This window comes from Strongylocentrotus purpuratus, unplaced genomic scaffold (genome assembly GCF_000002235.5).
Source record: "Strongylocentrotus purpuratus isolate Spur 01 unplaced genomic scaffold, Spur_5.0 spur5_scaffold_12, whole genome shotgun sequence".
Classification (NCBI taxonomy): domain Eukaryota; kingdom Metazoa; phylum Echinodermata; class Echinoidea; order Camarodonta; family Strongylocentrotidae; genus Strongylocentrotus; species Strongylocentrotus purpuratus.
In genome coordinates, this window is record NW_022145597.1 from 29,629,918 (window position 1) to 29,653,813 (window position 23,896).

A 23,896-nucleotide genomic window follows, 5' to 3' on the forward strand; every position below is an offset into this window, starting at 1 on the left:
TGTACTCCACCGAGTGCCAGTACCGTGTTCTCCAGTGTATGAGCGTCAATTTCTGTAGCATACAGTGGTTCTTCAATGGCATCCCGTACGACTCCTGGAGTTTGGGGAACAACTCCGACACTAAGTTCAAGTTAGAGGATAGCAACCAAACGCTCAAGTTCCTTTCCGCAGACGTCGACTCTGAAGGAACATACACTTGCGTGGTTTCGAACGGTGTGCGGAATATTAATCGGAGTATCAACTTGCGTATCCAAGGTAAGCAGGGGCGGGGCATAAAGGGTGAAGGGCTTGAAAGAATAAAACTAATAACAATGATGATAATAATATTGATCATAATATAATTTTGATAGTAATAAAAATTGATCAAAATGATAGCATGAATGATAATTGTAATTATGATAATAGCAACAATAACATTACTAACAATATTGTTAATAATAATAAAAGTAATAACAATCTCTCTCTTCCAACCCCCTATCTTTCTCTATCCCCTCACCCCCCCCCCCCCCCCTTCTCTCTCTCTCTCTCTCTCTCTCTCTCTCTCTCTCTCTATCTCTATCTCTCTCTCTCTCTCTCCTCTATCTCTGTGCAGAGAAAATATGGCTCAACAAACCCATTCCATTGAAATCGTCCAGCGGTGTGTGCAAGGATCAGATGGCCGTTCTTGGCGGAAACGCCTCCTTCTTCTGCCAGTTCAAGTATCGAAACCCCGGGGGCTTCTTGCAGGAGAGTTGGAGGAAACTGAACCAGACATACGGGGGATTTCAACTGGTGGACTTTTATGACATCCCAGGCACGGAGTTCACGCATGGGTACAGAAAAGAAGACGAAAATGTCATCCTAACTCAGAAAAACTGTCAAGAGTAAGCAAGATTTTTCGTTTTTATTAACTTCTTATCAGATCTTGACTTCAAGAGGGGCATCACACAATTGTAATGCATATGGTTCAGCCAAAGGGGTGGTGAAGCAAATGCTACGTAAGTACTGTTTTGCATCATTTTGCATGAATTTTTCTTGCGTTTTGAATAGCTTGCCAAATGTATTGGGCTTACAAACGATTCCCTAACCTGCTGTTTGCTATGGCTGATTTTCAGGAGGCTCGCCCTACCGACCCCCTACCACTCGACAAAACCTAACCTAGCATATCTTTAAACATAAGGAATATGAGAAGAAAATGTGCCTCCTTCCCGGCGGAAAACTTGAAATATATAACATTTATTCCGCTTATCCGAGAGCTTTTTGACGTATTAGGGTGGTATACATATTTATGATTTTCTTTATGCTTGACTCTCTTTACCCAGGAAGCCTTTCATGATTTTGTCTACATGGCTGAACATCACGAATGTGACTGAAGAGGCTTTGGGGAGGTACCAGGTACATTGTAAGATCTCCGGGTTCTTAACGAAGGTCAACCTTACACTCTCGCTGGGTAAGCATTATCTTTGGACCGCGTAGACACCTTACGCCTTTAACTAAGATTGACAGCGACTTTCTTACGACTTTACTACGATTTTGGCTTGTTTTCGACATGGTCGCAAATTTACTACCATTTGACTACAGTTTGACTATGACCTGACCATGACGTGACCGCGACTTAGCTACGACTTGACCTAAATTGGATTCTGAAAGATATTGGGATAGGTTCAGGTGTGGACTTTTAAATGTACATGTAGATTCTGCCCAACAGGTCGATTGAACCCTTTGACTAATGAATCCTCCCACTCCCATATGGTTTTAACACAGGTTTTAACACCCGGTTGGTTTGAAAACAGTGTAGCCTCATTCGTATTATATACCTTTAGAAATCTAGCCATCTGATTGGTCGAAATTGGAGTTGTGCTTTTAGCCATGCCCGCCTACCGGTCAATAGTCTTTTAAAAGATGCCCGCAAAGGTACATTTTGGTGAGATCCCTATTGGTTTACGTGTTAAAAGTTTATTTGTGCGAGCGCGGATACAAAATACAGTGCAGTACTGTGTGTAGGATTGCCGAATGATTGTAACATTCAAGCAACTTTCAAGCGAAGGTTTACAGACAGTGTCTCAGATTTTCTGTGATGTTTTATCCAGTCTTTACTATACAAAAAACAGGATAAGGGTAAGAATTCTTTGTACATTTTTTGTGAATTCGGTATATAAAAGATATAAAGACTGCTTTAATATTCGAGGCATATTAGTTTTTATAGTCTCTCGGGGATGTTGCATCCTGCTATCACCCTCTCGGAACGCCTCGGGTGATATCAGGATGTAGCGTCCTCTTGAGCCCATAAAAACACTATCCCTCTCATAGCAGTTATTATACCTATATTATTACATAGGACGAGAGGATCAAATGTGGATCAAACATTTCGTCCAAGGATATTAGTACCGAACAGATTGAACCCTGGATCGATCATAATGAGAATCCTCCAGTTATACCACAGGGATCTCACATTAATATCAGCATCTCATACGTGCGTGTTTCTTTATCTACTTTCTCACAGCGACCACAGAGGAACATGTAGTCAAGGTCACGGACACAACCAGTGTGGTGGTCGTGGTTGCGACATTGACCATCCTCCTTTCCCTTGTCGTGTTGTCATGGAAACGCTATGGCACTGACGTCAAACTTTGGAATCATGACCATCGCGCCACACTAGAAACAGAAGGTATAATTTCAGCCTCCTCTCCCTCCCTTTCTCTCTCTGTCTATCTGTCTATCAATACATCTATTTCTATAACAGTCATGACAGGTAGGCCCAATCAATATCCCACTATCACACTTTCTGTGTCTCTTTATCTCTCACTCCGGCCTCTCTCTCTCTCCCTCTCTCTTTCTCTTATCCTCTATCTATCTATCTATCTATCCATATATTAATCTATTTCTATAACAGTCATGACAGGTAGGCCCAATCAATATCCCACTATCACACTTTCTGTCTCTCTTTATCTCTCACTCCGGCCTCCCTCCCTCCCTCTCTCTTTCTTTTATCCTCTATCTATCTATCTATCTATCCATCTATTAATCTATTTCTATTACAGCTAAGACAAGTAGGTCCATTCAATTTCCCACTATAACCCATAAAAGCACGTTGTCTCTATTGGCACAGCATTTGTAAATACGTGTTACAGCAAAAGAGAAATTCCATGGCATAAAAAACGTCTCTTCGACTATAAAAAAATGCATTAATCTATCCCTTGCTTTCCCTTGCTTACACTACAATATTAAATGACATGATGCTGTAATCTGGGCTGTGAGCCATGGAAGGGGTTACTAACAATATACAGAGGCTTTGATTGTCTGAAAATATTTTTTTTTAAAAGAGGTTGCTTAACCCTATTTTCCCCTAGGGTTTATGCCAATAAGGAAGTTTACAGATAGCACATGGTACAAATGACCCCAAATATCCACAGATCTTTTACACATGGAGAAGTTCCACTTTGAGCATCTTATAATAATAACTGCCAAAGTCCTAGATGTGCTTCATGAATACCTTTTATCTGACCTCTTGAAAAGAATACTTCCACCTGCGTATCATAGAATGTACCGTTGGTGCATAAATGAATAATGTTACATAACTTTCATGAGCGCATATCCAGTATTCATCTCTGTGGGTTTTACCATTTTGGTACAAATGAACTTCATCTGCCCATGCGCAGATTGTATCTGTAAACTGGCTTATTGGGGACATGAGTATGTAGAGTGGGAGTTTGAGAGTAAATGGGATCAACCAAAGTAGAGTTATAGCTGTCATTCCACCGTCAAGAGAGGGCTTCCTGCTTAAAGTGGCATTCCATCACCATACATTCATTTGGCAGTTCATCTAAATGACACTCTCCACCCTGGTAGGAATGTATTCCTTGGGCGCGATAATAAATTATAATTGAGACACGAGCATCCCATGGGATGGATATAAACGCAGAATAAATCTTGCTATTATCATTGTTGTTAAGATTGTTGCCCCATCTATCTCTCTCTCTCCCTCTTTTTTTAAACAAGAAATAGATTTAAAAAAAAAAAATTCTAGGACGTTCATGATATGGAGACATATTTGTCAAAGACGTCATTTCAAGCTATGCTTTTGACGACCCCTTTTTGTATGATTTTTTTTATGACCATGAATCAATCAATGTGTGATTAATTTTGTCAATTATTCTTATGTATTTATTTTTTCTACCCTCCCCAACCCCTCTCTCTCACCATCTCTCTCTCTCTCTCTCTCTCCTTCTCTTTCTTTCTCCAGAGATAGATAACAAACTCTACGACGCATACATTATTTCATGTTATGAAGGCCAGGATAAATCCTTTGTCGACAACATTCTCTGCCCGAGTTTGCAGGACCAGTATAAACTATTCATACGAGAAAGAGACGCAACATTCGGCTCTGGTTAGTTCGATCTTTTTTTGCACTCCCTTCAGTAAAGTTCTGTAAGTGTTAATCACAATATCTAACAAAATTACGTGGCGCTTGCGATAGGATGAAATGGAAGTATGACTGAAGCATAAGAATAACAGCATAATGAAATTGATTTGATCAGATAAATATTAATATAAATACCTTCTCTTTTTTCCCGCATGTTGACTACTACTGTGAGTGACAAAAAAATGTAGGCTTACATGTAAGTTTTATCAAAGTAAGACCGTTCCCCCTTCTCAACCAAAAACCAAATCCAGTTGATACTTATTGGGGGAACGAAGAAGTACAATATCAAGATAATTTATCTTAATGATGTATTAACATTAGTATGCCTAATTTAGATGTTATACTTGTTCGATCCCCAATTTTCTTCCACTGATCTTATATTTCTTGGGCAAATGTATATTCTGTTTCCATCATTCTGTTTGCATCATTAGTTGAAAGTGAAGAAATCGTGGAAGCGCTGACAAAAAGCCGCCGCTGCATCGTGTTACTGTCAGCAGATTTCTACCGGCATTCATCGTCCTCATCATCGCAATCTACATCAGGAAGGATAGAAACTACAGCTGCACAACTGACTTCCTCGTCATCATCATCGTCTTCTCCATCATCGCCATCATTTTCTGGGAACGATCTTTCAGGAAACGAATGGCATTTGTTTGAACTCCATCACGCGTTGGACACCATGCACCCAAACGTCATCCCTCTGCTCTACCGAGACTCCGGGCCAACCTCCTTGTCGAACACCGACTCGAATGCCAAGCTGATCGACCACGTGATCAAGGATGTCACATGTTTAAAATGGAAGCAGAAGGGCGAGACGTGTCTCGATGATTGGGCAATGAAGCGGTTACGACTCCGACTACCACCGCGTCGACAAAGCAGTAATTTACCGATTGAACAATCAGCGTATATTACGATGCCGGTAATGTCAGCCGCAACGCCGTCAAATATCTTGTAGATATATGAGTGCGAGGTATTGTGAATGGATATTTGAAAGCGTGTTCACTCGTCACACAACATAACTCTTATTTTTATTTTAGCTACGAGGAAACAAGGTTGCACTGACAATAAAATACATGAAAGAAAGTATTCCCTTTTCGTTAGTTTATTGGGTACTGATGAGGCTGGCCGTACACTTGCAAAGTGTAGCCAAGCACAAGCCGAAGAATCGGAATGAAAATGCATAAATGGTAAATGTGAATATTGCACGGAGATTACATAATGATCAATGATGATAATGAACATGAATAAATGCGATGTACATAATGAATGTGAATAAATGCGCGCGTACATAAATAGAGCTTACGACAATAGTAGAAATGAAGTCGAAAGTCCAAAGAAGATGAAGATGAAGAGAGTTGAGAACGAAGGAAGGGGCTCACGCGATGAAATGTGCGGAGGCTTGATGGCGGAGATGTAACTTCGTTGTCGTGGCTGAAGAGCCGTGAAGAATCTCGACGCTGACGTCCGTGATGATGATGAATGTAGATGGAGCTCTCGGGCGAGAAGAGAAGAGAAAAAAGTTACGCTCGACGATGAAACAGTGAGTCGTTTGATGTCGGAGGCCAAAGTGGAAAATGCAGACATCAAAGCCGGTAGTGGTGCTGAGCAGTGAGTCGCTCGATTGATGAGCCGAACTTTGATGATGAATGTTTAGATGAGCTGCGGTGAGTCGAGCTCATGTGAGTGAAAGACTACCGGTGAAGAAACTGGCAGCTCCCAGCGGATAACCAAGCACCATATATGTCGGAACTTGATTTAACTGTTCCACTGGAAGACTGCAGCCCGATGAACACGGCAGAGAAAGTGAAGATGTGCCGATAGAAGTGATAGGCACGGTAGAATCAAACCCGGAGAGGAAATCATGCAGAGACGTGTTGACTCAATTGAGATGTAAGCAGGAGTTGTTGACTCGACCAAGTTGGAATTAGCGGGAGTGGAGAAAAACTTCGTGGAGTTGAAAATACGCGGGGTGAACAGTGCGGAACCACGATGCGCGATTGGAAAGAAATACACACGTGGCCCGAATAATGAGTATAAATAAGTACCGTGATGGAAAAATACAGGAGACATGAATGTACGGTGAAAGTAGGGCGAATGTAAGAGCCGCTACAATCTCATCATCGATATCATTGACGTCCCCATCATTGCTAACTACTGAAAGACCATATGCAGTCGATTCCAGCCTACAACATTTAACATCGTTATCTGGGCCGGATTCAGCAAGGTCCGGTGGACTCGTCGTCGGGAAAGCTTCGGGCTCGTCCCGGCAGAACCGACCTTCATCTCAGTCCTCAGAAATATCCTTCATGTCGACGACGATGTCTCCTCCGCTGTCGCCGACGGCGCCGATGTCCTAATCATCCAGTTATGGATCTTCCACCTCGTCCTCACTTTTCTCGCCTTCCCACCCGGTCCACGCAAACGAAACTGACAATCTTAACTCATTCCAAGAATATCAGCCAAATTCAAACACAATCAACTCCTCTCTCTCCATCTTTCAATTCTTCCTACGACCTAAAAAGGGGCCTCATTTGATTGATAATGAGAGCAATCCAGGATACATATAGTCCACATGGCAACACTCTTTTCAGCTTAAAGAGACAGTTGAGTTCTGGGGAGAGGTAAAACAAATTATTGGTGAGCATAATCATTGTTATTATGCAAATGTGTAAGAACATAAGAGAAAATTTACTATAAAATTTACGAATATATCATTTCCGAAATGTTGTACAGTTGTCAAGTATAAAAGGCAAAGCAATGTGTTAACACAATTGATAATAAATTACCATTGGCCGTCTTCTGAACATTTAAATTCATCTTTAACAATCCAGTTATTTGCACACTTATCAATTCTTAATAATGTTTCCATTGTTTTTAACATGATTTTCTGTCTCATTTTTCTTTTGTAAACTTTAAAAAAATATATATATATATCCACCATCCATCATGACCATTGGAATTAACTCTTCTTATAAATACAAAACAGAACCAATATCACAAAATATGCTCGTTAAAAAACAAAATTAATGTCAAAGATCTGGAATTGTCTCATATTCCGTATGATCCACTTTTACAAATACCCTACAGATTATAACAATATTTGTTTGTTTGTTTATGATACAAGATGAAAGGGCTCTTCCATGCAACCCAATTCTCTTTTTATTTATTTATTTTGCTTTACATATCATTCGAGTTGTATATATACACAATAAACATACTTCAATTCAGAACTTAAAAAACATGAAATAAATACCATTTTTCATGAGACAGTATTGTTTTCTCTTGTGTAGTTTGCTGTTCTATGATTAAATTTCTCTTTGCACACACTTTTAGCTGATAATGATCGATTGGTATATCGACTGGTTGATCGACTGGTTGATTAATTGATTGATATGATAGAATGTTGATTAGTTGGATGATTGATTGTTTGGTGGTTTCATTGATTAATTGATTGGTTGGATAATTGATTGATTGATTAGTTGGATGATTGGTTGATCGACTGGTTGATTTATTGGCTGATTGATTGGTTGACTGGATGATAGATTGATCAATTGTTTTTATATATCAAAAAGAAGAATGAGACCCAAAAGAGCTCGGCTAAAACATTTCTTAGTTAGGAACACCGTATCCAAGATTGCAGTAATTTCTTCCTTTCAATATACTGCTCCAGGTATGTTGGGAGGGCTACAACCTTATGAAGTCTCAATGCATGAGGGCCACAACCTTATGAAGTCTCAATGCATGTATATTACACATTCTCACTCTTCTTCTACACCTTCTTTCCTTGCCCTCTTCTTCATCTGCTTCTTGCTCTCCTCCCATTTCTTCTACTCTTTCTGTTTCTTGTTTCCCTCCCTCCTCCTTTCCTTTCTTTTCTCCTCTTACTTGTCTCCTTCTCTATCTTTTTTCCTCTCTCTCTCTCTTCTTCTTCTTCTCTTTTTTTACCGCGGCATATTTGAACAAGCCATAATTTTTGAGTCTCTTTGATACATTTAGGACTTACTCACAGATTTCACAGTGGGTTCCTGTATCTCCTGCATTGCACATTGGCACGTGTAACTGGTCAAGCTGTTCTTGCAAGTGCCTCCATTATAACAGGGTTCGCTGGCACAACCATTAGCAGTGCCTTACGAACATGACGTAACAAAGAATAATATGTTATCAATTCAGTTAAAGGTAAAGACCAGTATTGGCAACGCCCCAATTTCAAAAAATGAAATGGAAGCTCTCATTACCAATCATGTGAAAGAATATGTTTTGACTAATACATGATGATAAAAAATTTGCCGGGAAACCGCCTACTAATTCATATATTTGGTAAATTTATTTCTCTCATGGTCTGGTGAGAGAGATAGGGTAGTCCCATATACATCTTTCTGTGTATAGTGCTTGTAACTTTACGAAGAATGAGCCAAATTTCTTATCATTTTGATGATTCCAGAACCTTGCAGATGCTAGATGCTAGATGATCGACCTTTTCTGATCGGTTCCACAACGTTTCTTTCACAATGCAATCGCATGACCATTACTGGTCTTTACCTTTAAGGCTTTTTTGACATCCACGATCAGTGACAGATACTGGGAGATGGTACGTGCCTCCTCACCGGCATAAAAAAGTAGGGGAAGGGTAAAGAAGATAGAAAGAAATGAAGATTCCTAGAGTGAAGAGCCCCCCCCCCCTTTTTTTTTTTTTTTTACTTGTCAGATAATTGTGTATTCAAAAGGGCATACCAAAAACCTTATATTTTTTTTCTTTTGTAAAGCCCCTCTAAAATGTTGGGACCCCCAAAATGTTCATCACTTAAGCTGTATCATAATGTTAAAGGATTTTTAATAGAAACATGTTTAAAGTAGAATATTGGTGAAAGAATACAACACTGAGGTTTTTTGCTTACCACAGGGGGGGGGATCTTTGCATCTTTGACATCCTCTTTCACATTATGATACAGTTTAAGTGAAGGCACCATAATGATTACAGTACACACCAATACTACTAATGCTACATAATAACTTTTCTGATTTTCAGGGCTCCGGTCTGTTAGTGAAGTAGAAACATGATGTCACAAAATTAAATTTCGGGGAAGGCGTGCAGGAACAGACTGGTACGTACACAAGGAAATTCCTCGACATTGTATTAAACCATGGACCATGTCAATGGTTGAACAAAGATGCACAGGAAAGAATGGTGTCACGTGATTACGGTGGTTTAGTACTGAATGGAAAGGGAAAAACCCCGAGTTGTCCAGAGGAGTGCCTCGATTATTTTTAAAGGTCATTTATTCTTTTATGCGACATGGTTTTCTGGGGTGTGTACGAAGATGACTTTTGTCGCTGATCACGCTATAACGTGAATCGGGACGTTAGAATGACAATTAGACTCTTTCAATGTGTGAGAGAGAGAGAGAGAGAGCTAGAGAGAGAGAGAGAGACATAGACAGCGAGAGAGAAAGAGATAGATAGAGAGATCTAGACAGAGAGAGACTGAGAGAGATAGAGAGAGAGACAGACATAGACAGACAGAGACAGAGAGACAGAGAGAGACTGAGAGAGAGAGAGAGAGAGAGAGAGAGAGAGAGAGGAGAAGAGGGGAGGCAAACATCAATCACAGAAATCAACCTTTTGTGGTGTTTTTCCAAGAAGTTACCAGCAACTTCTTGTTGGTAACTTCTTGGTTTTTCATAATCAAAGAGCCGGAAACACATTGGCCCGAATTCACAAAAACCTTGGTTTTCGTACGTCATATGACGCGTTTTACGCGTTTTTTACAAACCTGGTTTGTAAAGAACAAAAGGAGGTTTGGCGAAACATAAGGAGGTTTGAGCTCAAACCTTGGTCTGAGCTCAAACCTTGCTTTGTGAATTCGGGCCATTAGGTCTATAGATCGAGACACCACCATTTTGTACAGAACCACTCTAGCGCAAGATGCCATTGTAATAGGCTGTTCGCATACTATAAACATGAATCATCATAACTCACAAAAGGTTGTACATAATGTGAATTTTACCGCACCACACTTAACATACTTACAAGTCTATATTTAGCAAAATCTACCGGCGTATATTGATATATCACCGGATATATCCGGGTTTCTTTGTCCTTTCCTGTAAATTGAAATGCTGTTATATAGTATCACCTAGGAGGAACATCAGGTGTCTAAAAAAAGAGGAAATTCCGTCAGGAATAATACTTTGTGTCTATTGACTTCCGTTGTATTCTGCCTCCAAATGTGGGCGAATCTTCAAACACCATCGATGTCTACTGTCAATGTTCATCGACGGTCTCGGCAGATCTCTTCTTAACAATCGTTCAACAAGCGTTACTTTTATTTGATGAGCTGAAGCGATTCGGTTCCATTTCTATTTTTCTAATCTTGTGAAAGAGAGAAAATTAGCAGTAAGATTTAAACAGGAATAAATATTTTCGATACTACTACAATTAAGAATACTGGATATCTTTATGGTAAGGTTCTCAAGGCGCTCCAATATTACCCCGGCTCTGGCAAGGGTACTGCTAAATTAACTACGAATTCGTCAATGGCTTGCATACAAGGACATTTCTCAGCTTGTTGAGTTTCGAATCATCTATTTGGAGAATCATGAATGATAATATGAGGGACTTGGAAGTGATGAGACGACTTGTATTCCTAATGATCAGTGTTTGGTCAGTTCTCGGCGTTCAGACCATGGCTGGAGCAACGGTTTGTCCGAAGGACCTTGATAGTAGTAAGTAGTAGTTAGTAGACCCTACAACTTGTACATGCATTAATTAAGCATTTTCTTACAATTTATTTCAATCAGCTGTGGTAATTGTATTATGTGCGTATCCGGACACCTACCCCCTGGACATCCACCCCCGGATAACCATCCCCAGTCAACTACCCCCTAGGACAACTACCCCCAGCCAACTACCCCCGGACAACTACCGCCTAGGATAGTTGTCCGGGGGTAGTTGTCCTCGAGGATAATTGTCGTAGTTGTCCGGGTGGTAGTTGTCCCGGGGTGGTTATCCGGTGGTGGATGTCCAGGGGGTAGGTGTCCTAGGGGGTAGTTGACTGGGGGCGGTAATTATCCGGGGTGGATGTCCAGGGGGTAGGTGTCCTAAGGGGTAGTTCAAGTTCCTTTATTTACACTCATCATTAAAAATACAAGAACATATACAATTAAATACGGAATAATCACACATAAAATATCATACATTCAATAACAACAAAATAACATACATGTAACATAATGGGAGTGAAGGGATGAGCTAAAAAGGAGTATGGTCCTTATGCTAGAGCCCATCCCTCAGTATAATATAAATAAAAGGCAAATTAAATGTTGTAGGATTGGAAGCATGACAAAAAGAGGGAAAACAAGGGGGGTAAAGAGCCTGGTGAGTTATAGCACGTAGGAATCAATTAAATACATTTTATATTTTCGTTTAAAAGTTTGAAGACTTTTGCAATTTCTTATATTTATTGGAATGGAATTCCAAATTTTTGGACCATCGAAAAATATTGACTTTTTCATTAAAGTTGTTTTAATTTGAGGTAAGTGGAAATTAGTTGCATTTCTAGTTTCATAATCATGAAAAGTCGAATTCAAATTAAAATACTTTAGAAGTGCACATGGTAAAGATTCATTTCGACACAAGTACATAAAGACTGCAATGTGATATTCACAGATATCAAATACATTGAGAAGCTTTAATTTATAAAATATAGGTTTCGAATGAGCTCTGTAGTGTGAATTTGAAATTATCCGGATGGCTTTCTTTTGCATTTTGAGTATCCTATTCAGATTGGTTTGGCTTGTCATGCCCCATACTTCAGAACAGTAATATAAATGAGGAAGAATTAAAGTATTATATAACATTCTTAAAACACATTTTGGTAGAAATCTAAGTTTGTTTAGAATGCCAGTATTTTTTGAGATCTTGTTGCAGACAGCACCAGTGTGTTCATTCCATGTAAGTTTAGAATCTATTTCTATTCCGAGGAATTTGTTTACAGATACACGTTGGAATTCATGATTATTCACCTGAAGATCAACCTCATTAAAATCTATTTTTTGTTTTGTAAAAACCATGTAGTTAGTTTTATTAACATTCAAAATTAATTTATTCAAAGAAAGCCAATGTAATAGCTTGTTTATTTCATTACCAAAGTCCTGTTGTAAACTTTGAATATTTTTATGGGACATAAACACACTGGTGTCGTCTGCAAATAAGATATATTTTAGTTTGTCCGATATATTACACATGTCATTAATAGAAAGAATAAATAAAAGCGGGCCTAAAATAGAGCCTTGTGGCACTCCACATACAACTGTTTGCATAGACGAAGTATTACCTTTAATTTTGACAAATTGTTTTCTGTTTGATAAATAACTCTTAAACCAATTTAATAACACACCACGTATTCTGTAATTGAACAATTTTGCAAGTATAATATTATGATCAAGAGTATCAAAGGCTTTACTGAGGTCTAAAAACAATCCCACCATGACTTCAGATTTATCAAAGACTTGAGAAACTTGGCATGTAAAATCAGCTAAAGCAGAGGATGTGGAGTGGCCTGATCGAAAACCAAATTGTGAATTATTCAAAATATTATGGAGATTCAAAAAGGAATATAAACGATTATACACAGCTCTTTCTAATATCTTAGAGAATACTGGAAGTAGTGATATAGGTCTATAATTGGACATTTCAGTTTTAGTACCACTTTTAAATATAGGAATAATTTGAGCAATTTTCAACTGATCTGGTACGATCCCAGTTTCCAATGAAGAATTGAATATTGCACATAATGGATAACAGATCAAATGTATAACTCTTTTAACCATCTTAACATCAACACTGTCAAAACCACTACATTTATTACTCTTTAATTTATCTACAATGGTTATTATTTCTCTTGGAGTGACTGGAGTAAAAAAAAAAGCAGTAGATTCATTTTTCTTTAGATAATGATTAAAATCACCAATAGGTATATCAAGAGTTGATGTTAATTTTGGACCTATATTGATAAAGTATTCGTTAAAAGATTCACATATATCTGTATCATTATCAATCGTTTCATTATTATAATGTAGAGTACTCGGAATTTCATTTTTCTTAGACTTTGTGCCCAAAAGACCATTTATAATTTTCCATGTTTGTTTAGCATCACCTTTAGCATCTACAAAACTTTGTTTGAAATACTTATATTTAACATATTTAATTCTATTCGTTAACTTATTTCTACACTTTTTGTATGCATCAAGTCTATACGCAGTACGATTATTCAAATATTTCTTGTAATATAAGCTTTTCTTTTTGTTCAGCTGTCTTAATTCATCATTGAACCAAGGTTTATCAAATCGTTTTTTATTCTTAGATTGACATTTCATTGGGAAACATATTTCATATACATGTTGAAATTGTTTTAGAAAACAATCATAACTTGAATTAGCATCGTTTTCTTTCAGAATCCAATGCGTATTGCCGATATTCGTAATAAAAGTATTTATATTTTTTGCACTAAATTGTCTTTTCATTGTAATACACGTTTCTGTTACGGTTTGAGTACTTTGCGAATAAATGCAGAATATTGGGAAATGATCACTAATGTCTGTTAAGATTGTGCCAGATGAACAATTTTCAAGGTTGTTTGTGAAAATATTGTCAATGAGAGAGATTGAGTTATTTACAACACGCGTTGGACCATGAACTAGAGGGTACATACCAACTGCCATAAACATTTCAATAAAATCTTTAACATGAGATTGACAATTTACTTTAAATAGGTTTATATTATAATCCCCAATCATGTAAAATGTTCTATTTTCAGTGTTTACAGTAGTAATAACATTTTCAACCGACTCAAGAAAACTTTGTATAGGTTGGTCAGGAGGTCCATAAACAACTCCGAGAATTGCACTTTTATTAGCAGTAACAACTTCAATAAAAAGCGATTCAATATATGGAGTATTTATATCAAGATCAAGTCTACGACTAAATTTCACATCATTTCTTACATAAAAACCAATTCCACCACCTTTTTTATTCTGTCGACCTATAAGTGCAAGAGTATAGTTATGAATATCAAAATAGGAATTGTACTCCTTAATCCATATCTCAGTCAAAGCAATAGCTGTGAATTGAACTGTTAAGGAACTAAGAAAAGTACTAATGTTATCATAATTTTTACTTAAACTTCGGCAGTTGATATGTAAGATGGAAAATAAGCCATCATTCGAATCATTAACGAGGTCATTGAATTCATTGCATGTATAAGATCCATGAGAGGGTCCATAAAAATCGTTTTCTCCATTTCTCGGGCTTAAGAATTCCACAAACGATTGATCATTAATAATTGAATTTACAGTGCTTCCAGGCATACAAGCAGTATACAAAAAACAAATTAGAAATACAAAAAAAAAAAAAAAATTACATTTAAAAGTTCGAGTATTAGAAAAATCCGAAAAGATAAAATGTAAAAAAACAAAAAACTTCTGACTCCAGGGAGAAATATAAGTCATTAAAATGTCAGTTCGATCGTTCGCAATATCGCTAACGTGACTTAACTATCAAAGGTTTTCGAGGTCGATATCTGAACGGATAACTTTAGAGGTCGATTTTCCACCAGAGGCTTGAATCGAGGCAATAATCATACCATCACGAGTCCATGCAGCTAATACCTTCCGGTGTTTGTAGGTTCTTGCGTACAGTTGAGCATTGTGTTGTGTGAGATCCTCTTGAATCGTAATTCCAGTATTTTTCAGTGATCGACGTGCTTGGATGATTTCGGTTCGCTTGCGATATGAGCAAAACTTGACGATGATGGCGCGATGATGCCTGCCGCCAGGCTTCCCGACGCGATGTGATCGGTCGATGTCACCTGGCGACAGGGCAATTCTAAGCTGATCCGCGGCAATTTTGCAGACGATCTGATCTGTAGTCTCGTTTGGTGTCTCCGTGACACCAAAGATTCGAAGAGATGATCGCCTGGAATATTGTTGGAGATCGTTAGCAGCGTACTCTAGCTTCACTATTCTATCTTCCTTTCTTTCTATCTCTCTTTCTAGCTCTTCCACTCGTCGATTTTTCTCTTCCACATTTCTATATTATGTAGACTAGTTGACTGGGGGCGGTTATCCGGGGTGGATGTCCAGGGGGTAGGTGTCCTAAGGGGTAGTTGACTGGGGGTGGTTATCCGGGTCGGATGTCCAGGGAGAAGGTGTCCTAGAACCGTATTATGTGATGTCAATGACAAAATTTATCACATATTTTCATGTAAATAACTATTAATATAGTACATATTATGGATATTTTTCCATTCGAAGCTTTTTGTTTGTCCCTTCATCTGCCATGTAATGTTTTTCTGTCTGTATTGTCTCTCATAATGCATTTCGAGCTTTAAGTGTCTTGCCTGTTTTCTTGTAGAGTTTCTTCCTGTTGCTTGAAAGAGGTATTATATAGGTGTTATACAGAGCTTTGAATTACAGGAGGAGTAGTCTAAAGGGCAGATTTAATACGACTGAATTTAATTGAAATCAGCAGAAAATTCGTGCAGCATGATTAATAAGCTAGAGCTTTGGAACCCGTGATGTCCCGTGTTGTTTATATTTGAGCAGGCCAGTAACATTTAGAGGCTATGGATTTTCGATTGACCCCCCCCCCCCCCTCCCCCCAGATAAAAAGGAAATGAATGAATAAAATGATGATAATAATGACTAATGATAATGATAATGATAGTAATGACAATTATATTAATACTGATAATCACGATAATTATAATAATATTAAAAATGATAATATTAATAATAATAATAATATTATTAATGATAATAGTAATAATAATAAGCAGAATAATATTATTAATGATAATAGTAATAATAATAAGCAGAATAATAATAATAATAATAATAATAATAATAATAATAATAATAATAATAATAATAATATTATTATTAATGATAATAGTAATAATAAAAACAATAACACTACTACTACTACTAATAATAATGATAATAATGATGATGTTATAACTGTCCAGAGAATCATAATGATTATAATAATAATGACAGTAATAATAATACCAATAAATTATCATAATACTAATGATGTGTACATTTTATTATGTATTTTCTTCATTTCTGGAAATCGGGTCAGGGTTTGGGTTTGGGTTATGGATAGATTATTCAATTCAATTCAATTCAAGACTTTATTCTAGACTCAGCTGTAAGAGCATAGGTCCATATATCATATTTACATATAAACAATGAACATATTATTAAAAAGCTGTGCTTCAACCAAGGTCTCCTCGTCTTTCTTTATTCTACATTGTATTGTTGTGATTATACTCTATTATATTTTGTCACATGTGTTTTCTGGAAGAAAAATAAACTTGATACTTGATACTTGATACATATTTACATAAACAATGAACAAAAATAAGAAGGGAACACATATGGGTATACGAGGAGCAAAACTAAAATACTTTAACCAACCTTGCCGACTGTGACAATAAGCTACAGAACCAGAATTTCTACAGGTCTGAGGTGGTTGGTTGGTGTTATTTTACCTGACTGCTAAGAAAGCATAAAGCAGGTGAACCTTGTACTACTCTGAACACATATGGATATATGAAAAACAAAACAAAACTACTTTAATCAATTATCAACCTCTGCCGACTGTGACAGCAAGCTAGAGAAACAGAACTTCCACAAGTCTGAGGTGAACCTTGTGCTGTTATGCATTGGGTTAACTAACACTTTAACAATCGTATTTTCTGAAGTGTCAATTCTCTGAATAAACTTGAAAATTAGATTTCTTACAACAGGGGTTAGGCCCTATGGCCAAGGTTAGTTGGTCCTCGGGTCAGGGCTTAAACCTATTCCATAGGATCAAGTTTAGGGTTAGGGTTCCTTGTGTTGTGAAATATTCGATATCCAGCTTGTCCAAGTAAGGATTTTCATTACTCCAATCTCACAGATGAGCTTTCCTTTCTGGATAAGACGGCAAGCGATGTGTACTCCACCGAGTGCCAGTACCGTGTTCTCCAGTGTAGGAGCGTCAATTTCTGTAGCATACAGTGGTTCTTCAATGGCATCCCGTACGACTCCTGGAGTTTGGGAAACAACTCCGACACTAAGTTCAAGTTAGAGGATAGCAACCAAACGCTCAAGTTCCTTTCCGCAGACGTCGACTCTGAAGGAACATACACTTGCGTGGTTTCGAACGGTGTGCGGAATATTAATCGGAGTATCAACTTGCGTATCCAAGGTAGGCAGGGGCGGGGCATAAAGGGTGAAGGGCTTGAAAGAATAATACTAATAAAAATGATGATAATAATATTGATAATAATATAATTTTGATAATAATAAAAATCATAATGATAGCATGAATGATAATTGTAATTATGATAATAGCAACAATAACATTACTAACAATATTGTTAATAATAATAAAAGTAATAACAATCTCTCTCTTTCAACCCCCTATCTTTCTCTCTCCCCTCACCCCTTTCTCTCTTTCTCTCTTTCTCTCTTTCTCTCTCTCTCTCTATCTCTCTCTCCTCCATCTCTGTGCAGAGAAAATATGGCTCAACAAACCCATTCCATTGGAATCGTCCAGCGGTGTGTGCAAGGATCAGATGGCCGTTCTTGGCGGGAACGCCTCCTTCTTCTGCCAGTTCAAGTATCGAAACCCCGGGGCCTTCTTGCAGAAGAGTTGGAGGAAACTAAACCAGACATACGGGGGATTTCAACTGGTGGACTTTTATTACATCCCAGGCACGGAGTTCACGCATGGGTACAGAAAAGAAGACGAAAATGTCATCCTAACTCAGAAAAACTGTCCAGAGTAAGCAAGATTTTTCGTTTTTATTACCTTCTTATCAGACCTTGACTTCAAGAGGGGCATCACACAATTGTAATGCATATGGTTCAGCCAAAGGGGTGGTGAAGCAAATGCTACGTAAGTACTGTTTTGCATCATTTTGCATGAATTTTTCTTGCGTTTTGAATAGCTTGCCAAATGTATTGGGCTTACAAACGATTCCCTAACCTGCTGTTTGCTATGGCTGATTTTCAGGAGGCTCGCCCTACCAACCCCCTACCACTCGACAAAACCTAACCTAGCATATCTTTAAACATAAGGAGTATGAGAAGAAAATGTGCCTCCTTCCCGGCGGAAAACTTGAAATATATAACATTTATTCCGCTTATCCGAGAGCTTTTTGACGTATTAGGGTGGTATACATATTTATGATTTTCTTTATGCTTGACTCTCTTTACCCAGGAAGCCTTTCAAGATTTTGTCTACATGGCTGAACATCACGAATGTGACTGAAGAGGCTTTGGGGAGGTACCAGGTACATTGTAAGATCTCCGGGTTCTTAACGAAGGTCAACCTTACACTCTCGCTGGGTAAGCATTATCTTTGGACCGCGTAGACACATTACGCCTTTAACTAAGATTGACAGCGACTTTCTTACGACTTTACTACGATTTTGGCTTGTTTTCGACATGGTCGCAAATTTACTACCATTTGACTACAGTTTGACTATGACCTGACCATGACGTGACCGCGACTTAGCTACGACTTGACCTAAATTGGATTCTGAAAGATATTGGGATAGGTTCAGGTGTGGACTTTTAAATGTACATGTAGATTCTGCCCAACAGGTCGATTGAACCCATTGACTAATGAATCCTCCCACTCCCATATGGTTTTAACACAGGTTTTAACACCCGGTTGGTTTGAAAACAGTGTAGCCTCATTAGTATTATATACCTTTAGAAATCTAGCCATCTGATTGGTCGAAATTGGAGTTGTGCTTTTAGCAATGCCCGCCTACCGGTCAATAGTCTTTTAAAAGATGCCCGCAAAGGTACATTTTGGTGAGATCCCTATTGGTTTACGTGTTAAAAGTTTATTTGTGCGAGCGCGGATACAAAATACAGTGCAGTACTGTGTGTAGGATTCCCGAATGATTGTAACATTCAAGCAACTTTCAAGCGAAGGTTTACAGACAGTGTCTCAGATTTTCTGTGATGTTTTATCCAGTCTTTACTATAAAAAAAACAGGATAAGGGTAAGAATTCTTTGTACATTTTTTGTGAATTCGGGTTATAAAAGATATAAAGACTGCTTTAATATTCGAGGCATATTAGTTTTTATAGTCTCTCGGGGATGTTGCATCCTGCTATCACCCTCTCGGAACGCCTCGGGTGATATCAGGATGTAACGTCCTCTTGAGCCCATAAAAACACTATCCCTCTCATAGCAGTCATTATATCTATATTGTTACATAGGACGAGAGGATCAAATGTGGATCAAAAATTTCGTCCAAGGATATCAGTACTCATAATGAGAATCCTCCAGTTATACCACAGGGATCTCACATTAATATCAGCATCTCATACGTGCGTGTTTCTTTATCTACTTTCTCACAGCGACCACAGAAGAACATGTAGTCAAGGTCACGGACACAACCAGTGTGGTGGTCGTGGTTGCGACATTGACCATCCTCCTTTCCCTTGTCGTGTTGTCATGGAAACGCTATGGCACTGACGTCAAACTTTGGAATCATGACCATCGCGCCACACTAGAAACAGAAGGTATAATTTCAGCCTCCTCTCCCTCCCTTTCTCTCTCTGTCTATCTGTCTATCAATACATCTATTTCTATTACAGTCAGGACAAGTAGGCCCAATCAATATCCCACTATCACACTTTCTGTCTCTCTTTATCTCTCACTCCGGCCTCTCTCCCTCCCTCTCTCTTTCTCTTATCCTCTATCTATCTATCTATCTATCTATATATTAATCTATTTCTATTACAGTTAAGACAAGTAGGTCCAATCAATTTCCCACTATAACCCATAAAAGCACGTTGTCTCTATTGGCACAGCATGTGTAAATACGTGTTACAGCAAAAGAGCAATTCCATGAAAAGAAAAAAACGTCTCTTCGACTATAAAAAAAATGCATTAATCTATCCCTTGCTTTCCCTTGCTTACACTACAATATTAAATGACATGATGCTGTAATCTGGGCTGTGAGCCATGAAAGGGGTTACTAACAATAGAGGCTTTGATTGTCTGAAAATAATAAAAAAAGAGGTTGCTTAACCCTATTTTCCCCTCGGGTTCATGCCAATTGGGGCATAAAAAACGTCTCTTCGACTATAAAAAAAAATGCATTAATCTATCCCTTGCTTTCCCTTGCTTACACTACAATATTAAATGACATGATGCTGTAATCTGGGTTGTGAGCCATGGAAGGGGTTACTAACAATAGAGGCTTTGATTGTCTGAAAATAATTTTAAAAAAAGAGGTTGCTTAACCCTATTTTCCCCTCGGGTTCATGCCAATTGGGGCATAAAAAACGTCTCTTCGACTTTAAAAAAAATGCATTAATCTATCCCTTGCTTTCCCTTGCTTACACTACAATATTAAATGACATGATGCTGTAATCTGGGCTGTGAGCCATGGAAGGGGTTACTAACAATAGAGGCTTTGATTGTCTGAAAATAATTTAAAAAAAGAGGTTGCTTAACCCTATTTTCCCCTCGGGTTCATGCCAATTGGGGACATGAGTATGTAGAGTGGGAGTTTGAGAGTAAATGGGATAAACCAAAGTAGAGTTATAGCTGTCATCCCACCGTCAAGAGAGGGCTTCCTGCTTAAAGTGGCTTTCCATCACCATACATTACTTTGGCAGTTCATCTAAATGACACTCTCCACCCTGGTAAGAATGTATTCCTTGGGCGCGATAATAAATTATAATTGAGACACGAGCATCCCATGGGATGGATATAAACGCAAAATAAGTCTCGCTATTATCATTGTTGTTAAGATTGTTGCCCCATCTATCTCTCTCCCTCCCTCTTTTTTTAAACAAGAAATAGATAACAAATTCTAGGACGTTCATGATATTTGGTATGATTTTTTTTGTGACCATGAATCAATCATTGTGTGATTAATTTTGTCAATTATTCTTATGTTTTCTCTCTCTCTCTCTCTCTCTCTCTTTCTTTCTCCAGAGATAGATAACAAACTCTACGACGCATACATTATTTCATGTTATGAAGGCCAGGATAAATCCTTTGTCGACAACATTCTCTGCCCGAGTTTGCAGGACCAGTATAAACTATTCATACGAGAAAGAGACGCAACATTCGGCTCTGGTTAGTTCGATCTTTTTTTGCACTCCCTTTAGTAAAGTTCTGTTAATCACAATATCTAACAAAATTACGTGGCGCTTGCGATAGGATTTACATGGAAGTATGACTGAAGCATAAGAATAACAGCATAATGAAATTGATTTGATCAGATAAATATTAATATAAACACCTTCTCTTCTTTTCCGCATGTTGACTACTACTGTGAGTGACAAAAAAATGTTGGCTTACATGTAAGTTTGATCAAAGTAAGACCGTTCCCCCTTCTCAACCAAAAACCAAATCCAGTTGATACTTATTGGGGGAACGAAGAAGTACAATATCAAGATAATTTATCTTAATGATGTATTAACAATAGTATGCCTAATTTAGATGTTATACTTGTTCGATCCCCAATTTTCTTCCACTGATCTTATATTTCTTGGGCAAATGCATATTCTGTTTCCATCATTCTGTTTGCATCATTAGTTGAAAGTGAAGAAATCGTGGAAGCGCTGACAAAAAGCCGCCGCTGCATCGTGTTACTGTCAGCAGATTTCTACCGGCATTCATCGACCTCATCATCGCAATCTATATCAGGAATGATAGATACTACAGCTGCACAACTGACTTCCTCGTCATCATCATCGTCTTCTCCATCATCGCCATCGTTTTCGGGGAACAATTTTTCAGGAAACGAATGGCATTTGTTTGAACTCCATCACGCGTTGGACACCATGCACCCAAACGTCATCCCTCTGCTCTACCGAGACTCCGGGCCAACCTCCTTGTCGAACACCGACTCGAATGCCAAGCTGATCGACCACGTGCTCAAGGATGTCACATGTTTAAAATGGAAGCAGAAGGGCGAGACGCGTCTCGATGATTGGGCAATGAAGCGGTTACGACTCCGACTACCACCGCGTCGACAAAGCAGTAATTTACCGATTGAACAATCATCGTATATTACGATGCCGGTAATGTCAGCCGCAACGCCGTCGAATATCTCGTCATCGATATCATTGACGTCCCCATCATTGCTAACTACTGAAAGACCATATGCAGTCGATTCCAGCCTACAACATTTAACAGCGTTATCTTGTCCGGAATCATCAAGATCTGGTGGACTCGTCGTAGGGAAAGCTTCGGGCTCGTCCCGGCAGAACCGACCTTCAACTCAGTCCTCAGAAATATCATATATGTCGACGACTACGTCTCCTCCGCTGTCGCCGACGGCGCCGATGTCCTTATCATCCAGTTATGGATCTTCCACCTCGTCCTCACTTTTCTCGCCTTCCCACCCGGTCCACGCAAACGAACCTGACAATCTTAACTCATTCCAAGAATATCAGCCAAATTCAAACACATTCAACTCCTCTCTCTCCATCTTTCAATTCTTCCTACGACCAAAAAAGGGGCCTCATTTGATTGATAATGAGAGCAATCCAGGATACATATAGTCCACATGGCAACACTCTTTTCAGCTTAAAGAGACAGTTGATTTCTGGGTAGAGGTAAAACAAATTATTGGTGAGCATAATCATTGTTATTATGCAAATGTGTAAGAACATAAGAGAAAATTTACTATAAAATTTACGAATATATCATTTCCGAAATGTTGTACAGTTGTCAACTATAAAAGGCAATGCAATGTGTTAACACAATTGATAATAAATTACCATTGGCCGTCTTCTGAACATTTAAATTCATCTTTAACAATCCAGTTATTTGCACACTTATCAATTCTTAATAATGTTTCCATTGTTTTTAACATGATTTTCTGTCTCATTTTCCTTTTGTAAACTTTAAAAAATATATATATATATCCACCATCCATCATGACCATTGGAATTAACTCTTCTTATAAATACAAAACAGAACCAATATCACAAAATATGCTCGTTAAAAAACAAAATTAATGTCAAAGATCTGGAATTGTCTCATATTCCGTATGATCCACTTTTACAAATACCCTACAGATTATAACAATATTTGTTTGTTTGTTTATGATACAAGATGAAAGGGCTCTTCCATGCAACCCAATTCTCTTTTTATTTATTTATTTTGCTTTACATATCATTCGAGTTGTATATATACACAATAAACATACTTCAATTCAGAACTTAAAAAACATGAAATAAATACCATTTTTCATGAGACAGTATTGTTTTCTCTTGTGTAGTCTGCTGTTCTATGATTAAATTTCTCTTTGCACACACTTTTAGCTGATAATGATCGATTGGTATATCGACTGGTTGATCGACTGGTTGATTAATTGATTGATATGATAGAATGTTGATTAGTTGGATGATTGATTGATTGGTGGTTTCATTGATTAATTGATTGGTTGGATAATTGATT

General features: G+C 38.1%; 2 protein-coding genes across 4 annotated transcripts; both read left to right on the forward strand.

The window, feature by feature from the left end:
• The first annotated feature begins 101 nt into the window (after window positions 1-101).
• LOC115922765 lies at window positions 102-5,420 on the forward strand. The gene is made up of 6 exons (XM_030982347.1): window positions 102-255; window positions 593-863; window positions 1,302-1,429; window positions 2,483-2,647; window positions 4,223-4,366; window positions 4,834-5,420. The coding sequence occupies exons 2-6, from the start codon at window positions 655-657 to the stop codon at window positions 5,355-5,357; spliced, it is 1,170 nt and encodes a 389-aa protein (XP_030838207.1). The 5' UTR covers window positions 102-255; window positions 593-654; the 3' UTR covers window positions 5,358-5,420.
• Window positions 5,421-10,419: 4,999 nt separating this feature from the next.
• LOC753421 lies at window positions 10,420-23,694 on the forward strand. Of its 3 annotated transcripts, XM_030982348.1 has the most exons (7): window positions 10,422-11,124; window positions 17,363-17,653; window positions 17,962-18,232; window positions 18,671-18,798; window positions 19,828-19,992; window positions 21,419-21,562; window positions 22,025-23,694. In XM_030982348.1, exons 1-7 carry the CDS (start codon window positions 10,998-11,000, stop codon window positions 22,993-22,995), a joined length of 2,097 nt encoding a protein of 698 aa, XP_030838208.1. In that variant the 5' UTR covers window positions 10,422-10,997; the 3' UTR covers window positions 22,996-23,694. The 3 variants fall into 3 exon arrangements, with proteins under 3 accessions (XP_030838209.1, XP_030838210.1, XP_030838208.1); XM_030982349.1 differs by lacking the exon at window positions 21,419-21,562 and having other exon boundaries at window positions 10,420-11,124; XM_030982350.1 differs by lacking the exon at window positions 17,363-17,653 and having other exon boundaries at window positions 10,421-11,124.
• Window positions 23,695-23,896: the final 202 nt, after the last annotated feature.

Bases quoted from the DNA above. Each gene is read 5' to 3' on its own strand.
- LOC115922765 (XM_030982347.1), top strand. From the start codon at position 655: ATGGCCGTTCTTGGCGGAAACGCCTCCTTCTTCTGCCAGTTCAAGTAT. The intron at 2,648-4,222 runs GTATAATTTCAG...TTCTTTCTCCAG, and splicing joins CGCCACACTAGAAACAGAAG to AGATAGATAACAAACTCTAC. The intron at 4,367-4,833 runs GTTAGTTCGATC...TTGCATCATTAG, and splicing joins AGACGCAACATTCGGCTCTG to TTGAAAGTGAAGAAATCGTG.
- LOC753421 (XM_030982348.1), top strand. From the start codon at position 10,998: ATGAATGATAATATGAGGGACTTGGAAGTGATGAGACGACTTGTATTC. The intron at 11,125-17,362 runs GTAAGTAGTAGT...CCAATCTCACAG, and splicing joins TCCGAAGGACCTTGATAGTA to ATGAGCTTTCCTTTCTGGAT. The intron at 18,233-18,670 runs GTAAGCAAGATT...CTCTTTACCCAG, and splicing joins ACTCAGAAAAACTGTCCAGA to GAAGCCTTTCAAGATTTTGT.